The sequence below is a fragment of the Neurospora hispaniola genome (genome assembly GCF_033458365.1).
Source record: "Neurospora hispaniola strain FGSC 10403 chromosome Unknown B0T23scaffold_3, whole genome shotgun sequence".
Classification (NCBI taxonomy): Eukaryota; Fungi; Ascomycota; class Sordariomycetes; order Sordariales; family Sordariaceae; genus Neurospora; species Neurospora hispaniola.
Window position 1 is genome coordinate 4,840,634 of NW_026944408.1, and position 21,285 is coordinate 4,861,918.

Consider the following 21,285-nt stretch of genomic DNA (forward strand, 5'->3'; position numbering starts at 1 on the left):
GTATGTTACCTCGGGGTAGAGGAAGAGGGCATCGTTCGGCGTTCGAGGAGAATTTCTTGTTGGTTTTCCTGGCTTGTCATATGTGGAAGCAGTTAGCGATCGCGTTCCAAAGAGGGGAATGAACGGTACAGGTTGCTTCGTTCTACTTATCGGAAGATCTAGAGAATCCATGATCATCGTGCCGTCGGCAAGTGTCAGCCCACCCGAACACGATGGTAGCGTGGCGGAATGTTCTTGTGGGCACCGCTTCACGAAGCCATTAGCGAGGGAGATAAATCTTGGCATCGTCTTCTCGCCACTTCCCATGTGGAAATACTCGTATATCCATCTCGATCGTTCTTGCGCAGCCTTGACGGGGTATGGTACCTAGAGGTAGTGCTTGGGGTAGCGACGGCAAGACTCGGTGATCCTAAATGGGAAGAACTGCCGTCCTTTTTTGCTGATCAGCTTCTCGTCGTTGCATATTTTACGCTTCTCGGCTACTTACGACCCCTAGACTTTGCGTTGCTGTGAGCTTGAGCTTGATCGTTGTGCCCGCATCGCGCTAGGAATTTCTCGAACCGAAGCATGGCGCTGGGCACCCTACGGAGGAGGACAAAGGCGGTATCTCTTGGCGAGGTGGAAGCAGGTACGGAGAGCGGGTTCTGCCGGCGTTGTTTGCTCAGGTAGAGCTAGCTGCCCGGGCAACAGGCGTTGGTTTGACTTGCTTAAGCGCGGCAAGCGCGACCCTTGGCTCGGGAAAGCGCGAGACATATGAGAGGAATATCGGAGTTTTCCGAGCTGCGGCTCCTGCCAGCTCCAAATGCTTAGCGCTGCGGACTGTGGAAAGTACGTCCCGGCCGCCTGCTATTCTTCCCTGCATGCCTTTTCTCCCGCGGTAATATCCGTTTTCTTTGTTACCGTAACCCAGAAACATTGTCTTTGTTACCCTTGTCCCCTTTTTGGCTCCCGACGGTCTCTCCGACGGGCAAAACACGAAGCGCCGACGAGCAGCGTACTGAACATCTTTCTCGAGAAGCGCGGTAGAATCCCCCCGGTGCTGCGCATCTGTGGCCACGAGACTTTCGCCCTACACGACGCAGCTGCGTATCATTGTCACTCCTCAGGTACAAATCTCGCCGTTAAGCAACCTCGAATCACTATCCGCAGCGACTTCTTTACGCAAATCATCATCGCCGAACGTGCCACGGTCCAATAGCTCATCCGAACGCTTGCAACTACGAAAGTCGCCATACAAGCCACGTCCCCGTCATCGGCCTGCAAGTCTCAGGGAGAATCTCATTGGCGTACGCGGTACAGAGCCAACAACATCATTGTCGAAGACACCAAACAAGCAACAAGCTCGCTACTCACGCCACGCCAAATTCGTCTTGGTTACACTTCCTTTGTCTTACCACAGCCATAGCCTTCTGGGCAGCAAGACGTGGTCAAAACTCAGAAGCCATCACTCTCCCGCCTCGCTTTGTTATCCCTGCTCTACATTATAAGCGAGCCGACGAATTACTCGGCGTCTCCCTAACCTGCAGGTAGGACATGTCTTCTTTCACAGGCGAACTACGCACGGAATTGCTAACACAAAGTGATGACAGCGAACACACGGCCGAGCTACCAATATGCGTCCTCGGGACGACGAGCCCTCACAGCCAATCATGGTCACCACCACCGGCGAGCCGGCTCTTGAAGTCGCCGACCCTCACGCGACTCCAACGATCGAAGAAACTCCTATCGACCACTCCAAGGACAGAACTCGTAATCCCGACCGTCAATCTACTTTGTTGACTACTCCGTTCAATACACCCATCAACGTCGAAGAGTCTTGACCAGTTGATGAACATCCTATCCAATTCCCCAGTGATGGGCTCGAGTCGAACCGAACCAACGACACTTTGCTTGATGTCCGCCCGATTCCTCCCTTACCCTCGCCTACTTCGAGGCTTCTACCCCAATCCATACTTCTCGTACTCCCCGCACCCATAATTTCTGCACCTCACGACCATAAAGCTTCCCGTCCCGAGCCAGACCTCGCAGAGCCTTCTCTCCCCGATCCAGTTCTCCCCAGATATCTCTTCTTACATCCCATCACTCTGGATCCGCTGTTTCCGGAGCTCATTCCAAGTGATCCCCCTCTACAAGATATCGTTGTTCCGGAACGAGGCTATCAAGTAACCACTGCATTTGCTAATCTGTTTGCAGAGGAGGATGAACAGTTATATCTCCATCCAAGAAGTTCTTGAGCCGCGTCCTGATGGATTCACTTTTCCCGAGCCTGCTCGCCGGGATGAACCAATTTCCATTCCCAATCAGACCGCTCCCATTGGGCCTACTCCAGTCGAGCCAGCTCCAGTCGAGCAAGCCCCAGCTGAGCCTGTTGAGCCCGTACAAATTCCCGCAGCTCAGTCGGCCCAACCTGATGCACCTCGTCCTCCCGTTCTTATAACCGCTACCTGCAACTACTGCGGCGCTTTGGCTTAGGCAACCACAGCTCGCCTCTGTTGGGGTCATTTGGAGGTTTCGTCAAGCGACGAAACTCGTCGCATTGTTGAGGAGCGTTATTCTCGCGGATATCATACTTGCACTGGCTGCATACGAACCGAAATGCCAGTAGAAGGTAGGTATTGCGAAAGGTGCAGACCTAAGGGGGTCAGGCAGCGCAACAGGCGTAAGTAGGGTATCCCGGCAAAGCGTGCTGGGGGTGGAGGGTCTAAGAAAGGAGACGTGGAAAGTAGGAAGAAGAGGGATGGCAATGGAAGAGGAGGAGGACCTCCCGGTGCTGCCGGGGGGGTTTTGAGCGGCCGTGTTCAAAAAGCTGCTTGACCGACTACATCCGTGCCAGTCCACGTACGCGCTCATTCGGAGTGTCGTCGAAGTCAAGTGTAATATTATATTGTAATTATTATAGGACCTTGACCGGTAGGGGAGAACTGGAGCAGGATAGCCGGCGAGTACACTGCCTTGTGTTTTATACCGCGACCTCGAAGTTGAGTAAGATGGCTACATTATATAGCTGCTTTCGATGAACGAGCCGGGTCAGTCATAGCACTCTTTTCTTCCTAAATAGCAGATTTAGTAACACGTCACTGCTCCTCAAGACTCTTCTCTTGTATATGTATTGTACGTTCTCACCTCGTGAGTGAGTACATTTTCCGAGAATTTGGGCAGTCGCCCGGCAGTTGACTGAATTTCTTCATACATACTCTATGAACGGTGTCTCGCACTGACAGGACATCGGAAGATTATGTTTTGACGAACCCGTTTTCTGCTTCGACACCGGGAATACCGTCTATTCCATTCAGTAGTTGCTTATACAGGATAGTGACTGGCATACATATCGAGGCAAGGCGCGCGTAAAGTAGGGAGTCGGAGATATCCTTTTTGACCCCGTATTCACGTTGGGACGCTTGGCGCTGCGGCCTGGGTGAAAGTACGTCTCTACCGCCTGTCGTCTCTCCTGCATCTCTTTTCTTCCCGTTGGTCCCCAAACTGGCCCAATTCTCCCACCTGCATCCGCCTCATCCTCTCTCCACACCCGCCATCCTAATTTCGAACGCTGCCCAGCACGAGGCATTAACCATCAGGCCTTCCATCGGCGAATCGCAAAAGACTGCGCGTTTGATCCTCGACGCAAGGAACTTGTGACCGTCCGGTGGACGTAGGCGAATCGAGCAGTCGCGCTCGGTCCGCGCTCGCTCAAGCCGACTCGCGCACCACTCATCGATTCCTCATAGCAGGGCGCTGCCGTTTTTTCCGCCAAAAGTCATTCGTTGCATTAGCTGCAAGCAGAGCCATTGCTTACAGCGCTTCCTGCCGAAGCACAAGCTCAACCAGCCGCAACTCGCTCCTGCGGTCAACTACCTACCTAGTAAGTGCCATCGAAGCCCCCCTCGCACCTCGCGTTGCAGAACCATCAAGCTTCCCATCGAGAGAACACACTACAATCTATCAAGTTCGCGACTCACACTTTCCCCCTCCAGATTCGACCATTCGGTCGAACTCCCTTGCCACTTCCCTCGCTTCCGAAGTCCAAGCAATACATCGCCGTCGTTGCCCAATATCTTTCTCTGCTTGCCTTTTCTCGTACCACTGGTAGCCACGCATCATGGATGAGTCCAACAGCCGCTCGGCGCGCCCTGATCTTCAGGTACGATCGCCCCCCTATAGAAACCCAGCACTGGCTGGAAACACCTACTGACATGAAAGCATGACAGGCCCTGGAGTTCGGAGGCCCGCCTGCCCGTCGCGACGCACGTTGCGGTCACATCACACTCGACAACATCAACGAGTCAGCTATCCACTCATACAACCCCGCATCAAACACAACAATCGATCATGCCGCTGGAGACATCCTTTCCGTTCACGACACCCATTTAAGCTCGCCTCCCGACAATCTCTCTTCTCAGCACGACGATCACACAGGTAGTAGTCCCATCCTTGGCGGCTGGGAATTGAGTCTCTTTCACCGCTTGTCCCAAATCGTCTACGGACAAGGCCATACCGGTCCCAACGGAGAGCCGAGTGGTAGTATCTCCGTTCTTGCTGAAGGAGGACACGATGGAGAAGTCGCTCCCACCGCCACCCAACTTTCTCACTGTGAAGGGGTGGTTCTCCCTACGACTTCTTCGGCTGTTTCTCACGATGCTTTGCAACACCCTTCTCCGCAGTCTGTCGCCGGAGGTAGTGAACCTCTTGACTCGGAGTTTGAAGTCTGCTTACCCTTTCCCTCTTTGCCACCTGGTGGCTGGGACGAGCAAGGCAATCCAATTTTTGACAACAATTCGTCTCGGCCTGCTCTTCCTCAACCTTCTTACTTTGAAGCAATCCCCGATGAGGCAGTCATCCCCCAGCCTAATGTTCAGCCTATTCCTCAGTCTGCACTTCTTCAACCTGCACTTGCTGAGCCTGCTGACTTCGAGGAGATCTTTGCTGAGCAAGATCATGCCGAGTCAATCTCTTCCGAGGCTACCCAGGGAGCAAAGTCTTTCCAGGATTTTTTCGGTGACGAGGATTTTCTAGAGCCTGGTCCGACATACTCTGAGATGTTTTCAGAGAAGTTAATCATACCTGCGCCCTCTGTTCCCATGCCCGCTCTAGTTGAGCCCGCGCATGCCATGGCTGTCAACCTCGAGCATACATCCACCACGTCTTCAGAGCGCGCCTCGATGGGTGTCACTTCTTCTGGACATAATTCTACCAACGTAGCCTCTGTTCAGTCCGCCTCCAGTGAGCGGATTCGGACACCCATCATCGTTGAGACCCAGTGCCATGCTCCAGGATGCGATGCCAGGGCTTAGGAGACCTCGGCCATCCTCTGCTTCGAGCACCTTAGGGTATCACCTAGCGCCGAAATCCAACGGACGGTGAAAGAACGCCACGCGCGCGGGTACCACACTTGTACGGGGTGTCTTAAAACCGAAATGCCCGTACCTCGCAAGTATTGCGAAGTTAGATGTATGAAGAGGAGCAAGGCGCAAAATAAGCGTCGTAGAGAGGGAATCCCGGCCAAGCGTGCCGGCGGAGGTGGCCCCAAGAAGGGAAATGCGGGACCGCGCAAGAAGCGCGTTGGCAACTGAAAGGATCCGGGATCTGGAGCCGCCGGAGCCGTTCTAGGCGGCAGGGTCCAGAAAGCGGCCTGAGACCTCCACATGCATCTCAAGCTTTTCCCGTCCATACGATCCGGCAGTACGTCATCATCAAGCCTTGGTTTGAAGGATGTGCTTGCCTTTGTCTTTGTTTCAACGATGAATTGCTTGACTATGCTGGTTTGGTCAGCTGTGGCAGTGAACAAGACGGTGAAAAGTATCTGGGGTCTTCGGGCTTGCTGTTCTTGGTAGCTCATTTTTTCCCTATTTACACATTAGAGCCAATGAACATACATTCAAATCGTGGAATCATACTAGGTGGCTGTTGTTTCGGTCTTTATAACTAAATACGATACTGATTCCACAAATCGATCCGTACATTGTATCCTCTTGCATACGTATAAGTAATTCGCTCTTAATATCATACGTTAGTCAGAGGACTCGTTGGTTAATCCTCGAGCACTTGTCCCGAGGCTACTACATTTGCAAAGGGTTGATCAGGACCCAAGCACGCCCTTGTGTGACTTCCTCGCTCTTGTTACATCATGAACCAGCCGCATGGCCGCTCGGCGGTACCCAATTCGCAGGTACGGTTATCGCTTTCCTATAGTAACCCAGTACTACGCTATTTGCTGACGATGAAGCATCACAGCAGGCGCAGTTTGGTGTTACACCCACTGGTCTCGACGAGCTTTTTGAGCACACTCCGCCATGCTGCATCACCGAGACAAACATTCAATCTCCTATCCACCTAGCCAACGTCGCAACCGACAGCGCCCCGATCAGACATATTGCCGGAAGCATCTCTCCCGACTCGGGCATCGATTCCCGCTTGCCTGCCGACAGTCTCCATCACGCAAACAACTATACCGGTAGTAGTGCCACCCTCAGCGATTGGGAGTTGAGTTTGTTCAACCGCCTATCCCAAGTAGTCTACGGACCTGATGGTTTGGACCCGATCAACCAACCTAGCGGCTACCCTTCTGCTGAGGAAGCTCAAGAAGGACAGGCTGGCGAAGTCGCCGTCGTGCCCTCTCAATCGACTCTTTCCGAACGAATCGCCTTTTCAACTATAGGTCGCGCCCTTTCACGCGACAATTCCCAACTCATTGCCCCCGACGCTGTTATAGGAGGTAGTCAGCCTCGTGATTCCGAGGTATACTTACCGTTCCCCTCCCTGCCTCCCGGAGGTTGGGATGAACAAGGCAATCCCATTTTCTATGGCATTCCTAATCGCTCTGAGCCTTCTTTACCTGAGCCGGCTCGTTCTGAGCTGGACAATGAGGAGTTGATAGCCGAGGACCCGGTTCCCTGGGGTTTTTCCCTTCCTGAGCCTGGTCATTTTGAGCTGGCTTTCGACGAGTGGGTTAGTGATGAGCAAGTTGCCCCTGATACCGCTGTGCTTCCGCCCTCTCTGTCTCGCTTCGAACTTCAACAGCCTCGTCTGGCCGTCCCTCAGCCGCATTTTGCTGAACAAGGCCATTCTAACCCTACCCCTCGAGAGCCGGCTCCTGATCTTTTTGCCGCCGACGAAGTTCTCGCGGACTTTTCTTTTTTCGACATATTTGGAGAACCTGGTCCAGCTGGCCTCGCTTCCACTACGCCCGCCATTGCAGAGCGCGCCGAAGTTGCTTCTCCCAAGCGGGCTACTCCTACGTTTGGGTCTTCGATTGGAACTGCCCGGGTCTCTTGCTTTAGGACCTGTTTCCTCCCGTTGTCTATAAACCCCCAGAAGAAACAGAGAATGTCACAAGCGGGTCTCAGTCAAAGAATTGCTTCATAGTACTTTAGTTCGTGGAAATGGTTTACCATCTGTGAGTTGGGATGCAAAGACAAAAGATTGATGGGTATTTCCGGCCTAATATTACTTTTCCACAACTTGACTTCAGCACTTTGCGCCAGTCTCTTGCCCTGCTCGCGCTTCCTGGCACGATTTTCCTTGATCATTCTTGCCTGCACATCGTGCCTACGATTCTCATAGTCAGCAACTAAGGCGAGTTTGCCACGTCTTCGATCATTCCTCCTGCTGTTCCTCTTGCGATGATCATATTATCTGCCCCAGGGTCGTGATGGCCGTTGGCGGGCTGTCTTTGCCACAACGTCGTCTGAAACTGAAGATGCATGGCGGGCGGTAGTGCGGTCGCATCCAGATCCTTACCGCTGGCTACGAAAAGATCTCTCCCGTCATCTTCTGGACGAGCCCTTCTCGTAATGCGATCTGCCTGATCGTTCTCTTCGACTCCGGCATGTCCTTTTACCCATTGAAGCTCTAGAAAAACTTCAAAAGCGGGGATCGGACTGTCATACATGGCCCAATCTTCTTACCTCTATGAAAGCACTGTCGTCTACACCGCCGCTAGGGTGCGGGAGTATCACGTGTTGATAGCTGCCGGTAGGCACACGTATGAGCATACTTGCGCCAGTGCATGGCCATCGGCGCGTCCAACTAGGGGGATGTATGTGGTCTTGGTAGGAAGACTGGCCGGGGGCGGTTGACGGTGGGGTTGGCGTCAATGGCACCCTCCTGAATTGCCATATATACCACAAGACAGGAATTCATCGAATTCCAACGACCGTGGAGAAGGATGCGGACGGAATTGGAGCTCCAATCGCAAACACCAAGTGCCAGCCTTGCGTCAAGTGCGGGCTCCGCTGCACTCGAGGTCCCTGGTGCCGTCTGGAACGCGTGCTACGATCGAAGTTACCGCCATCAAGTCCTTGCGTGCCCGCGCCCGTACCAAGCTTCCCACCTAGTCAAAGCACGCAGTGCACAGAATCCATTGCCTCGCGTCGTTGACAATAATGGGACAGAGAAGTGGCGCAATGCTAAGGAGGTCGCCAGGGACCTTCGCGTTATGACTTCACGTTATGGTTCATGAGTTGATGATGACGAAAGGTCACGAGTACGAGGCATATCTCCACTCAGTCGGGAGGGTACCTATCTTAGAGAGAAAAACGTAGATGATGTTAATTGCAACAAGGGTACGGCGGAAGTCAGAGGGGAGCAAAGATCAGACCAAACGCGAACGGTATTCGTTGCATACACTCAAAAAATTATAGACAGAAAAGTATACGTCGCGGACAAAGGGATTTGTGTCCATAACAAGTGATCTTCTAATACGATAGGGGAGAAATGAAAGAGTGTCCTGCGTCCTTTGACCCAGATGAAAAATACGGTAATGCATTACGACCCCGCGGTAATTATCATCACTCCCTCATAGGAAGCCGGGGCCCAGGGACTGCCACCGGCTACCAATCTCTATCTACCGGCAGGCTAGAGAGGCCCTACCCCAGCTATACTTAGGGTTCTACTGAGTGCTGGTAGGCCTGGCAACGGGGGTACGTACCGGCGTGGTCAGGTGATCAAGGTTGACATCAACAGCGTTGTCCAGAGGAATCGGCCTGCCCGTCGGCTGGCAGAGGCTCCTACTATAAACAAGAGACTGAGAACGCGTGCAGCGGACAGCTGGCAGAAAGTGTTCCCTTGGGGAAATTAGTCTCCACAGTGTTCAAGTGACGGTAGGAAGGACCTTAGGTTCGTTCCCCCGGCTACGAATACTGCTCCTGTTCGCGGAAATTCATAGGCCGGCTTTCGTGCCTGCCTGTCGTTTAGCTCCACTATACGCTCTGCGTGCGAGGAATGAGCATTCACTTGCTCTTCATGAATTTAGTCCCTTCCTGCCAGGGTATTTAAGGTCCTCCCCCCGCCCTTTTCTCTTTTTCCAAAAACACTACCAACCCAAAACTCCCAAGCAGCGGCAAAACCCAAGTCCTGGTCTGCCTCTAATAAGTCGCAGAGCAATCGTCGGACACGCTCTCGGCACGTTGGTGACCCTGGAAACATCATCCGGGTACATCACTGACGGGCCTCGCTATCATCGCATTATCACCTTGAAAGACCACCTCACCTCGACAAAGGGGAACAAACGGACCTTTCTACACCATCCTAGGGAAAACCGAAACAACAAAGATGGATTATCCAAACTATTACGTTGACCCCAATCGTGCCAATCCTTCCAATCTCACCTTGGCGAATCCCGCTCAGGTAAGAAACCGACAACCCCTCCGCCCTTCTAACCGCAAACTGACGAAAATGTGACAGAATCTTCACAATGGCCAGGGTTTTACCATGGCTTCAGTCAATGCCTCCAACTTTTCTTTCCAAAATCCCATTCAGGTAAGAAGCTTCAAACCCCTCAATCCTTTTTGATCGTGAACTGACACATATGTATCAGGATCTTGGCAACAGCAATGCTTTGCCAGTAGGAACAGGCTATCACAACAATTGGCAGCCTGATGGCCTTGCTGCACATGACCCTGCTTGGAACGGGGCTGAGTATAGCGCCGTTGCTGGGTACGACGCTCAAGGTGCCCCTGCCACCGCCCCAATTACTAGCACTACCATCTCCCCAGTTGCTGGCCCTACCATCTCCTCAGTTACTAGCCTTGCCCCCACCCCGGTTACTGGCCTTGCCCCCGCCTCAGTTGCTGGCCTTGTCCCCGGGGGAGGTGCGGTCCCAACTGTTAGCGCCCCGAACCCGGAGCCTACCAATCAACGCCCACCCATTATCATCAACAAGCAGTGCACTGCTAGTCAGTGCCAGGCGACCGTCTAGTCCCCGGGCGCCGGCTACTGCTTTAAACACTTAAAGAACCGTCCGTCTACGGCCCGCCAGGCGGAAGTTTTTGAGGGTTATCGCAGGGGTTATTACTCCTGTTCCAAATGCTTCGTTCCGGGTTTGGAGCGCGCGGGCCTTTGCCCATTTTGCCTGGCGACAGGCCGTGCCACCCGGGCTAGAAGGGCGGCGCGCCTTGCGCCGACTGGCGGAAAGTGGTCCAGGGGCCGGAAGCGCCCTTAGGTTGCCCAAGGTGGTCAGTCTAGGTACTTAGAAGATGGCTAAGACTGGCGGCATTTGAAAGAAAGACTTGGAGTAGAGTGAAGAAAGAAAGTAGGTAACTGGTAGACGGAAGGTACCTTTCCATCGTTGAAGACTTGGGGGGGTCATTCACGTTCTCAGGAGGATCTCTGATACTAGTTTGCTGGCAGTCCCCTTTCTCAACCATAGTCCTCCCGCCATCTAAGGTTTTTTACCCAATTCTTATACTAAAGGCTTCGTTCCTTGACGATTGCATAAATCGCTACGTGTTATATGATCCTTAAGTCTTCTAATTGATTTCTAGGTATCTACCTATGTACAACGATTATACTAACTGTTATCCCCGTTGGAAACGTGTGAAAAATGTCCCTCGCTCGCCTAGGCGCCGGGTACCTCTAAGTAGAGGTAGTATTCCTTCCCGGATTCACGGAAATCCACTACAACGAAGCGATCCCTCCCCATCCAGGCCCAGGCAACAACCACGTTCAACGCCCGCCTATTGTATCTACCGACAAGTGCTAGAAATGCCCTTTACCTGCCTAGGCGCCGGGTAAGAGGTATTGTTTTGCGCACCTGGGTAATCGCCTATCCCGCGCCAGACAAGGCGTTATTATGGAGCAATATACCAGAGGGTATTACACTTGCTCTAAGTGTTATTAAGCCGAGCTGGAGGAGCTACGGCTCTGCGATACCTGCCGCCAAGTCGGCCGAGACGGTGCCTCGATGCTTTCGCTTCGAGGACTTGGCCAACCGACCGTCCAAGGCCCGCCAGGAGGTAATGAGGGCGACAAATGTCAAGGGATTAAAAGCGCCCTTCGGTGATTGTCGTAGTAGAGGACAAATGCCACAAATGTCCTGCCCTCGCCTAGACGCCGGGTGGCGGGTGCAAGCTTCTGTTCTCGGGATTTGGGAAACCGCCCTTTGAGAAGGCGTGGACAGATTGTCCGTGAGCGTTACGCTAGCGGATTTTACAGTTGTAGCAAGTGCTACAAGGTCCCAATGGCAAAGCAGGAGCTCTGCCCGAGATGCCGCCGGTCGAATCTCGACACCAAAGCCAACAAAAAAGCTGGCATTCCTCCTAAGGGAGGAAAATGGGCCAAGGGTGTCAAGCGCCCTAGAAATTGAGGGTCGCGAAGAGAGAGGAAACGATTTCAAGATTTAAAAGTGGAAGAAACTGTAGAGTCGGTGGCCTCAGTGCCTTCTTCAGTCGTTAGGGATTGGAGGGAGTTATTCACGAGCTGAGAAGGTGTATTTGATAATCACTGATAGTCCACTCCCTTCTTTTCTAATACACTTTCATCATAGGGGCTCTTTTGCGAGTACTTGTCCTGAATTCCTCTCCTGCCATACTGCCATTGTGACTTTTCCTTTCTTACGTCTTTGTCGCCCATGGAATAGTCGCCCAGCCGTCTTTGACTTCCATGCTATGGTCACTGTTGATAGGTATATATTCCTCGTTTGTTCTTCATATGATTCGTCCCTGTGGTCGAGCGGATGAAGCATGTTTTGCGATCATTTTCACTACTAAATATAATGGAAGTATGTTACAAACCCGCTTATGCACTGGGCGCCTCTAAGTGCTTTGAGCACATGTTGGCCAAAATTACTCCAATACAAGGCATTCTTCACTATCTCTCAGCTCATCGTTGAATATGACCCTGCTTGGAACGGGGCTTATTATGGCGCCGTTGCCGGGTACTACCCTCAAGGTGCACCTTCTAGGGCCTAGAATGCTGCCGTTGCCCAGCCCAACGTCAACAGTGGCGTGTACAGGAACCTCCCTATTAACAACAACATGGAGATTAACACCACTTATATCAACGCCCAAACGCACAACGTCGGAACTTCGAGCGCCCAAGTTGCTAGCCCTGCCACCTCCGCAATTGCTGGTCTTGTCCCCGCACCAGTTGCTGGCCCTACTATTTCCGCATGTTCGGGTCTTGTCACCGCGGGTGGTGCTGTCTCAACTTGTAGCGCCCCACAGTCGGAGTCTCTATAGAACTACAAATGTTTTTTCTCAGGTAGGTGCTAACCGCTCACCTGCCTCTAGTATCATCAACTAGAAAGTGCGAAAAGTCGCCGGGTAAGCGCTACTGCTTCGGACACTTGGGCAACCGCTTTTCCAGAGCCCGGCAAGCTCTGGTTACGGAGCGGTACGCTCGAGGTTATTACACTTGTTCGAAGTGCTATAACGAGGAGCTCGAGGAACCTCGGCTCTGCAATGCCTGCCGCCAAGTCGGCCGAGACGGAAGGGCTAGACGGGCCGCAGAAATTCCTCCGACTGGACGAGAATGGGCCAGGGGCACCAAGCGTGCCTAACAGGCTTAGACTGAAGTGGTTGGAAGGCTTGGAAGGAATCAGAGTGAGAGGTGAAAGGGAACTGATAGCTACCTCTAGGTATTGAACATCATGTGGTCGTGAGGGCTTGGGGGGGTCTTAAACGTGCTGGCATAGGAGTTTGATAATTCGCGGTACTCTACTTTCTTTTTGATTCTTTGTGAATACAATTCAAGGGATTTTCCACTACAACTCTCTAAATCCGTGTGATCTCCGTTAGGTACCTCCACTATATAAACTTTGTCTTTTTGCACATGCATTGCATGGAACATTCTAATTCAGGAATAATAACGATAAACCATCATACCATTCATACCAATACGACGAAAGACGTAACCACTTAGGCGGCGGATGAGCACCAGGAAACTATCACAGGCACAAATGTCGCCGAGAGGGAATTACATTATCGCCTTTAACACCACGGTAGAGACGCCGGATGGCAGTCATCACAAGCAGTGCACTGCTAGTCAGTGTCAGGCAACCGTCTAGTCCCCGGACGCCGACTTCTGCTTCAAGCACTTAAAGAACCATACGTCTATGGCCCGCCAGGCCGCAGTTTTTGAGGGTTATCGCAGGGGGTATTACTCCTGTTCCAAGTGATTCGCTCCGCGTCTGGAGTTCGCGGGTCTTTGCCCGAATTACCTAGAGGTAGCTGTCAGCCAGGCCAATAGGGCCAGAAGGGCGGCCCGCATTCCACCGACTGGCAGAAGGGGGCGAAGGGAAGGAAGCGCCCTGCGCCAGCAGCAAGTCACCCTTCAACAAGTCAACCTTCAGCAAGTGCCCCCATCAACTCACCCCTTATCAAGTCGCCTCTCAGAACCCCCATCATCGTCGAAGACAAATGTAGAAAGTGTCCTGCACTCCCCTAGGCGCCGGGTGTAAGCTCTTGCTTCAACCATTTGAGAAACCGCCTATCAAAGAGGCAAAAACGAGTTGTACGTGAGCGTTATGCTCGCGGCTTTCACAGTTGTAGCAAATGCTACAACGCCGAGATGACTGCAACTACACAGACGCTTTGCCCGAGGTCCCCCTGGTCATATCTCGACACCAAGCCTCTTCACCAACGACAACCCGATTATCAACTCTACTCCTCATCCCTCCATGCCTCTGTCTGGCAACATCCCTGTCCCCTTTTTCGAGGCTGGAGTCGAGACCATCCATACCGACCGCCCGGTGGTTGCTGGTTCAGTGTACCCCTCTGAGCCAGCCCGCCAGGAGGTCATCAAGGCCACCAACTTGAAGGGCTGTTACGTATGCAGCCGCTGCTACCGCGGCGGGCTGGATACCCAGCGGCTCTGTGACAAGTGCCGCGGTGTTGGCCGAACTGCCAGGGCCAACCGCGAAGCGGGCAACCCGCCCCAGGGCGGTAAGTGGTCCAAGGGAAGCAAGCGTGCCAGCAAGGCCTAGTGAAGGTCAAAGGTGGCTGCGGTTAAAGGAAGGAGTCAAAGTGAGAGGTGAAATGGAACAAAGAACCAGGTACCTCTATCGAATATCACAGGTATGTGGTCGTTAGGGCTTGTGGAGGTCTCAAACGTGCTGGTACGGGGGGTCGATATCTTGTTCGTGTTAGTCCACTCCTTCTTTGATCCTTTCTCGCTAGGTATAATACAAGGCACGGTTTTCGCTTCCTGTTGTCTCAACTCCTCATAATTTGTGGCCTCTAACTGGCGAGAGAGCTCCAGACAGAGGCACAACCTCCATGTTCCATGTTGATCAGATCTCGCACGGTCGCAGATTTCCTAGGCCATGGCCAGACTCACGGTTCCCCGAAAAGGACTTCCGTCCAGGGCCACCAGATGAAAGTCATTGGAAACGCCTCAACTGTCAGACGTCCCGTTCGGGGAGCGGCTTGTAAACTTCAATTCCTACTCCCGGAGGAAATCCCGGCTTTCCTGACGGAAACGTCAAGCTCTCCAACGTTGCCTCAGCTTCGAAGTGGCCCCACGCACCGGACGACAAAGGCATCACCGACAACACTGATGTCAACGACGACCTTGCCACTGGTACGATTGACGTTATACCATTCGTCGCGTCCACTAACAAGCGTTTTGTTGCGCATATGTCCCGCAAAAAAAGCCCAGCATCAGCGCCAAGCGTGTGCTTCAAGGACTTTCTTCCTTCAGGAATTCCCTACATCTCCGCATCAGTGTGAAAGACACGACTATCCCGGCCGGTCATGCCGATATCGAGGTCCAGCACCCCTCTCAGCCGAATTCCATTACTTCTGAAAAAGAAGACACGTGCAAAGGGCCCAGAAACAAGAAGACGGGTATCCAGAGCTCTTGCAAGGCCACCGTCTAGCAGCCGGGTGCCCGAAAGTGTATGGACCACTTGTCTCCCCGCCCAAGCCCCATTTTGAGACGTCTGATCGAGTGGCGCCATACCCGAGGCGTCTGGTGTTGCTCCGGATGTATCTGGCGTCGCGCGCCTCAGTGCAACACCTTGCGCGAGAGATGCGAGGGAGAAGAACAAGCGGCGCAGGGGTGAGGCGACTGGAGATGCCAAACGGAGGCAGCAAATGGTCCGGAAGGAGATGGAAGTAGCGGAGCTTTGTCACTAAAGGCATCAAAGCCGAAGGTCTCGACGGAGTTGAGGACCAAGTAGAGTAGAGAGTGTAAAGCAATAAATCCAGCAACCAAGAGCAAAAGGTTGGAATGAACAGACAGACGTCATCCGTCACATGCTGTCATGTTGAAAGGGAGAACATTGAGGCATGGTGCCAACTGAACGAAGCATCCATGAGCAAATTGCATGAAACTGGACGCCACTGAGATTGCATGGTAGGTACTATGCAGCGTACATGCACGATTTGTTAGGTATGGAGGAGCAGGAGCAACACAGCCGGAGTGTCGCTGCCAGTCTTGACAGAGGACGAATGTAGGGCTAGGGCTCAGTATTCGTCTGTAGATAATAACCACGACGGCCGCACCAAATAATTCCAGTCGGCTAGGTAAAATATTTGCTTTCGTTCCCTCCGTTCGTTCCTTCCCACTGCGTCCGCCTTCCGTCTTCAATGAGGGACCGTTTGCGTCTGCACCAGCTATCAGGGTCCCCAGCATAACACCTCCTTTGATTGGTCCATCGGTGGCCGGTGTGGGTCTCGGCATACCATTCGGGCCCGGGACAGCCCCGGCCAGCCCCGGAGCCGTTACGGACTCCACATTATCGGCCCTCAATACCGCGGCATGACCAAACAATAGCGGCTGAACAAACGAAAGGAGAACAATTCACTTGTGGAGGGGTAGAGGCTCGCATTTTCAGCAGCCGTTTTTCTTGATTATTTCTCCTGCTCAATGATGCCTGGCTTTTGGATGACGTTGAAACTGCAGTAAGCGTTACAATTCATTGTATGTATTGTACGGAACACAATATGAAGCACTGTCGTTTACACAGCTTCGAGAGAAGGGGATAGTATCTTTGGTAACATCTTGTTTTGGATGGTCACGGACTTGGCGTTTCCAGCGAAACTCGAGCATGGCAACTGCAGAAGCAAGAACGGTGGTACCCACCCTGCACGAACTACATAGGTAAGGTACGTTAAGACTCGGATTCGTCTCGTAAATTGGGCCTCGCACCCTTGTCTTCTTTTCCTTTCTTTTTTTCTTTCTTTCTTTCTTTCTTTTTTGCTCCTCTACCTACCTCGGCCCATCGCGCATAACTTGCTGTCTTCAGCAACTGCATGGTCTGCTGCTGTTCATTACATTGCGCTTTCCATCAATCCTTTAAAGTCTGGGACAAGCGATCAAAGCAACCGCCAACCTTTCCTTTGCTGACTTCGCCGAAACAGCGGTACCCGGATTCGGTTTCACCCAACGTCTTGTGCGCAGTCGCACTTTCAACTCCCGTCCTTGCCCACTTGTCTGCTCCTTTCAGCTCTTTGAATACCCGATAAATCGGATAACAAACACTTGTTGACACAAATATGTCCTTCTTCAACGAGGCATTCATTGCCCACTCAGCTCGTGCTGTCCATCCAGTGCCACCCAGTTTATTCTACTTTGGGGGCGGCTCGGACTTGCTTTGGAACGAATATATTAACGCGTGCTTGGGTCAAACTGACACAAATGACGAATTTGATGCCGGCAATGGCCTGGCCTTGAACCCGTGCCAAGTTACCCGACTAAAAGCCGCTGTCTACACCACGTTTCCCTCCAAAACCTCTCCTCGTAGCACCTCTTCTTACCACACATTATCCCCTCACACCTCTCCATATGGGACATCCGCTTGTCCCACACCGTCGACTGGTACAGCTTCTGTTGCCGGATCTCCCTATACATCGTCTTTCCAGGGAGCATCTCCCCACAGCATGTCCCCTTACAGCAACCCGACTAAGTTTGGCCAGTTTGACGACAAGGATGATCGCCGAAAAAACCATGTCACCTCGCTCGACGGCAATATAGCCATGGGCCAACACAATGGTCTTTTCCTCGGTCATCAACCCATGGATGTCAACCACTCAATTCGTATAGGAGGTGCCTTGGCCCACGGAATCCCTGCTTGCCCTCATCCGCACAACTATCTCTTCGCCCGCCCCAGAGAAAAGATTGGCACTGGTCGCACTTGTCACAAAGCCATTGGCAGCTCCTTGACAGGTCAGTTCTCCATTGTCGCCGCCACCAATGGCTTCCCACCCCTGAACGTCGATTTGAGTCGTGCAAGCGGTTACATCAACAACTTCGAATCCTGCCGCAAACCCTGTCCTGCCCACAGCTACAGCTACACTCACCTAACCCAGACAAAGGGCCAGATGAAGCAGAGTGGTGCGGGCGGATTCCTCAACGATAAAGGCCATGGCTTCAACTTCCACTTGGGTAATTTACCCTCGTATCCTGACCAGAGCATGAGCCGCCATCCTGGATCAAGCCATGAGAATCTCGGCTGTACTCCTGGTAACGCCAAGAATCGAAGGGACGTTGGAATCCATGACGACCATAGAAGTAACAGAGAATTGCGCCGTCTCTTAGAATTTCAGAACTGGGTTTTGGGTCTGGACGCTTCCACAATGCTGCGCACCGCGGAACAGGCAGGGTTTCCAGAGCATTTTGACCTAGGCTTCGAGTCAAACTTGAGCAATCATGGCCGGATGAAGAGCACTGAAGGCCAAGGCATGAGCACCACCGCGTTGACCAGCACTCCTCGGGGGTATTCGGCTGAGAACAATACAGCCCCGTTTACCAGCCGTTCTCACGGTATCCCTCGAAACCGTAACGATCCTGCCAGTGGCGGATACAGCCGCAGCATGAAACCAACCTTTTCCCCCGTTGTCCTCGGAACCTCCAAGAATTGCAACAACCACAGGATTTCGAAGAAGGGCAGCCCCCGTCATCCTGAGCTTCCTCCGAAGGCCACCCTTCATAACGTCTCCGCCAAAAGTCTCCCTTTTCGTACCGCCATTGCCTCCAAGAGCAAACGCGATGACAGAAACGCCGACAAAAATGGTAATGTGGTCAACTGCAAGTCTCTGGTCTAGCAACCCAGAACTCGAAAATGTTTTGACCACCTGGGAAACAAGATCGGACGCGACCGTCGTGCCCTTATTGAGTGGCGCCACGCCTGTGACATCTACACCTGTACGAGCTGTTGCAACTCTGCCGTCTTCATCAATCGGACTCTTTGCAGGCAGTGCCGAGACCAGGACGAGGATGGAAAGAGGAAGGCTGCCGCTGCCGCTGCTGGCAGGCAGGTAAGTCGGACATCTGGAAACCTCGATAGCATCATGTTTTTTGCCCATCTTGTGTTCAGATGATGAGGGACTTAAAGATACTCCTATAAATACATCCAAATGCCTGTTACATACTGCAAAAGACGCAACAACGTGCATTCAGACATGTCAGGTTACGTACTCTCCATACGAGACCCCGCCACCTTCTTGTTGCTATGATATCCGTTGTCAATATTGGACGAACCCTGGAAATCGTAGGTTTTGGCGAGACTGGTCTTCGATCTGAAGTTATCAACTGCCAGCGGAAAACGCGTCGTGCTACGTTTGTCTCACGCCACATTAAGATCCCATCCCTTCTCGCCAGAGGCCCCATTTCTCCTGTTTTTTTCCAGCTCCCTTTTTCCCTCGCACAAAACGCGCGATTCTTACCAACCGCGCCGTCAGCTACATCCAGAGGCACCGCATTTCTATAACTCTTTTAACAGTCGCGCTACTCCACTGAAGCGAACGCGACAATCAGGAGGAAACGGCAACTGGAGATTATGTATAGGCCGCGCCGGCTGGAGTACACGTCCACTTTGCGCATTCTAGCTTGTTGACGACCAGGGCTAGAAGTCAAGTCTCAAAAGAGACAGCTAGTAGCGCTGTAGCACACTCCAGCCACGCACTTCATTTTCGCTTACGGCAAGCTGCTTTCGCCATCCTTCTCTCGTAGGCTCTAATCAGCGGAGCCTGTAATCAGCAGGTAAGGCACCCGCACTTTCTTGCTCATGATACAAGCTGGCGATCGCAAACTGACATGAAGGTGATAGTACGCCGCAAGCTGCCAGTTTTGCATACAGCCTTGAGGTGTCTCTCCACATCTGGCCGGTAAGCAGCAACCAACATGGAGGCTTTTTCCAAAGACTGGGCCGACTTTACAGCCGATGATGAGCGCTTGTTGCCGGTCACAGTCTCGTGGTCTGCTTCGCACAACGACGCCGAAAGCTCCGAACGAGGAAGTTATGAAGATGGGGGATATGACGAAGGTAGCAATCTCCTCTTCGAGCTCGATAACGTCGGTCGTGATACTGGCAGCGGCCTTTTCGGCGGGAGCTTCAGCGACCAAACCACCCACGCGCCGTCTCTCAGTCAGAGTAATTCTTTCCTAAATGACCAAGGAGGTAGCCTTCGTATCCCCTCTGAGGTTCTCCCCAACGACCACAGCTATTCTAGTCACGACGAGATCGCTTCTCCGAATGACGATCCTCATGCGGGCCAGGACAATGGTGATCTAGTTCAATATCTGTTGAGTGAGGGAGATGTTGACCATGCGCGTGCCGTTACTGGCACCTCAACGGGCAGCGATCAGAACAACGGTTCCAACGCATCTCTCGACGGGGTTTCTTTGGTCGATGAACTGGTTTCCATTTGGGGTGGTTACGCTTTACCGAGCCTCAACACCGGCAGAGCCCTCAACACCGACAACACCATCAAAACGCACAACACCACCTCTATCAACACCAACAGCACCATTTACATCAGCAACACCATTAGCACCAGCAATACCATTAACACCGGAATTACCATCGATGATGACGAAATCTTTGTGCCCACCGATAACGGCAACTTCGGTGCCGATTACAACGAGTTGTCTATCGGCGGTGAGGAGATCACTCAGCAACTCAAGCCAGACAACCTCGCTAGCGTTCCTTCCGATGGATACGATCATTTCGCCGACGAACAATTCCTTGATATGCCCTCTGACTTCCAGCTTCCTTCCAACGGCCTGGAAGTGGGTTCAAGGCCAGAAGCGCCTGGTTCCGATATCCAGAACCCGCTGGAGATCGCTGACGACGAAGTTGAGCATGGCTTTCATGGCCCGCACGTTTCCGGTACACCTGCGTACAGAAACATTTCATCAACCACAGCCACGGTGCAGGAATCCCAGACTTTCGACTCTCACGACACGGAGGCACAAGTCTACGTATCTTATGCCGAAGTTGAGCTCATCATCCCTGCTCCCCGAAAAGCCATCAGTCCTGTATTGGCTTTGTGCAAGACGATTAAGGTGGTCGACCTGGACTTAACCGAAGTAGCTTGCCCGAATCCCGTCTAGCAGCCGGGAACCAGCAAGTGCTTTGAGTGCCTGGCTAACAGGACTAGTCAGGAGTTCAAGAAACTAGTCCTCTGGCGGCTGCAGCGGGGCCTTTACTCATGCACCGGCTGTTATGTCGGTGCTGGACCGATCCCGAACGTCTTGGATGAGAGGTGTCGCGAGAAGCAGAGGGAACGAAGGAGAAGGGTCGCCGCCGAGGCTAATGGCGAGATCTATGTGCCTGGTGGCGGTCAAGAAGATGTTGAAGCTGGATTTGGGACCGCCGCCTCGGAGGCCCAGTCCACCCCTTCTTTGCCCAAGAGAGACGCTTCGGCTATGGCGGGCGGTAGTGATGTCGTTGAAGGCACGGCCAAGAAAGCCCGCCTCACAAAAAAGGTGGCTGACGAGACTTCGGAGCCGATTCAAAGGCCTGGAAGCCCCAAGAGGAAGATGAAAGGATGGGGGCAGCCTCCTGCTGAGCTATGAATGCTGTGGCGACTAAACAGGAATCTTCATCACAACGATCGCATGGAGTATTCTTCTCCAACCCAAACCCATAATCATTCCAAGAATGATGCTTGGAGGCTTGAGAGGAAATTGATCAATACATGAAAGGGAAGGCATATCTGATGATCTTCTCGACTGGTTCATCACATACAGAGGGTTTATGTTTAGCAGAGAGGCCCACAGGCGAAGCGACATAAAGAGACTGGGGACAATTGAGCACCTGTTGATCATGGTCGGTAGATATGGAGA

General features: G+C 52.7%; 7 protein-coding genes across 7 annotated transcripts; all 7 read left to right on the plus strand.

Moving 5' to 3' along the window:
* Positions 1-1,649: 1,649 nt before the first annotated feature.
* On the plus strand, positions 1,650-2,234 carry B0T23DRAFT_314562 (uncharacterized protein; the record flags this gene model as incomplete). The annotated part of the gene is made up of 2 exons (XM_062834807.1): positions 1,650-1,805; positions 1,866-2,234. The coding sequence occupies 2 exons, from the start codon at positions 1,650-1,652 to the stop codon at positions 2,232-2,234; spliced, it is 525 nt and encodes a 174-aa protein (XP_062694740.1).
* A 1,862-nt stretch (positions 2,235-4,096) lies between these two features.
* Positions 4,097-5,288, plus strand: B0T23DRAFT_315010 (uncharacterized protein; the record flags this gene model as incomplete). Its single annotated transcript, XM_062834835.1, has 2 exons — positions 4,097-4,138; positions 4,206-5,288. The coding sequence occupies 2 exons, from the start codon at positions 4,097-4,099 to the stop codon at positions 5,286-5,288; spliced, it is 1,125 nt and encodes a 374-aa protein (XP_062694741.1).
* A 943-nt stretch (positions 5,289-6,231) lies between these two features.
* Positions 6,232-7,230, plus strand: B0T23DRAFT_283119 (uncharacterized protein; the record flags this gene model as incomplete). Its single annotated transcript, XM_062834243.1, has 3 exons — positions 6,232-6,504; positions 6,586-6,882; positions 6,925-7,230. Coding segments are annotated over 3 exons (876 nt in total), but the record flags the coding sequence as incomplete, so codon positions are not given.
* A 5,018-nt stretch (positions 7,231-12,248) lies between these two features.
* B0T23DRAFT_395328 (uncharacterized protein) lies at positions 12,249-12,772 on the plus strand (the record flags this gene model as incomplete). Its single annotated transcript, XM_062838184.1, has 2 exons — positions 12,249-12,408; positions 12,504-12,772. 2 exons carry the CDS (start codon positions 12,249-12,251, stop codon positions 12,770-12,772), a joined length of 429 nt encoding a protein of 142 aa, XP_062694743.1.
* Positions 12,773-13,454: 682 nt separating this feature from the next.
* Positions 13,455-15,091, plus strand: B0T23DRAFT_313894 (uncharacterized protein; the record flags this gene model as incomplete). The annotated part of the gene is made up of 6 exons (XM_062834768.1): positions 13,455-13,595; positions 13,638-13,729; positions 13,801-14,156; positions 14,267-14,288; positions 14,508-14,793; positions 14,867-15,091. Coding segments are annotated over 6 exons (1,122 nt in total), but the record flags the coding sequence as incomplete, so codon positions are not given.
* Positions 15,092-16,712: 1,621 nt separating this feature from the next.
* On the plus strand, positions 16,713-18,502 carry B0T23DRAFT_404046 (uncharacterized protein; the record flags this gene model as incomplete). The annotated part of the gene is made up of 4 exons (XM_062838850.1): positions 16,713-17,208; positions 17,260-18,228; positions 18,269-18,369; positions 18,410-18,502. The coding sequence occupies 4 exons, from the start codon at positions 16,713-16,715 to the stop codon at positions 18,500-18,502; spliced, it is 1,659 nt and encodes a 552-aa protein (XP_062694745.1).
* An 836-nt stretch (positions 18,503-19,338) lies between these two features.
* B0T23DRAFT_404047 (uncharacterized protein) lies at positions 19,339-21,015 on the plus strand (the record flags this gene model as incomplete). Its single annotated transcript, XM_062838851.1, has 2 exons — positions 19,339-20,475; positions 20,551-21,015. 2 exons carry the CDS (start codon positions 19,339-19,341, stop codon positions 21,013-21,015), a joined length of 1,602 nt encoding a protein of 533 aa, XP_062694746.1.
* Positions 21,016-21,285: the final 270 nt, after the last annotated feature.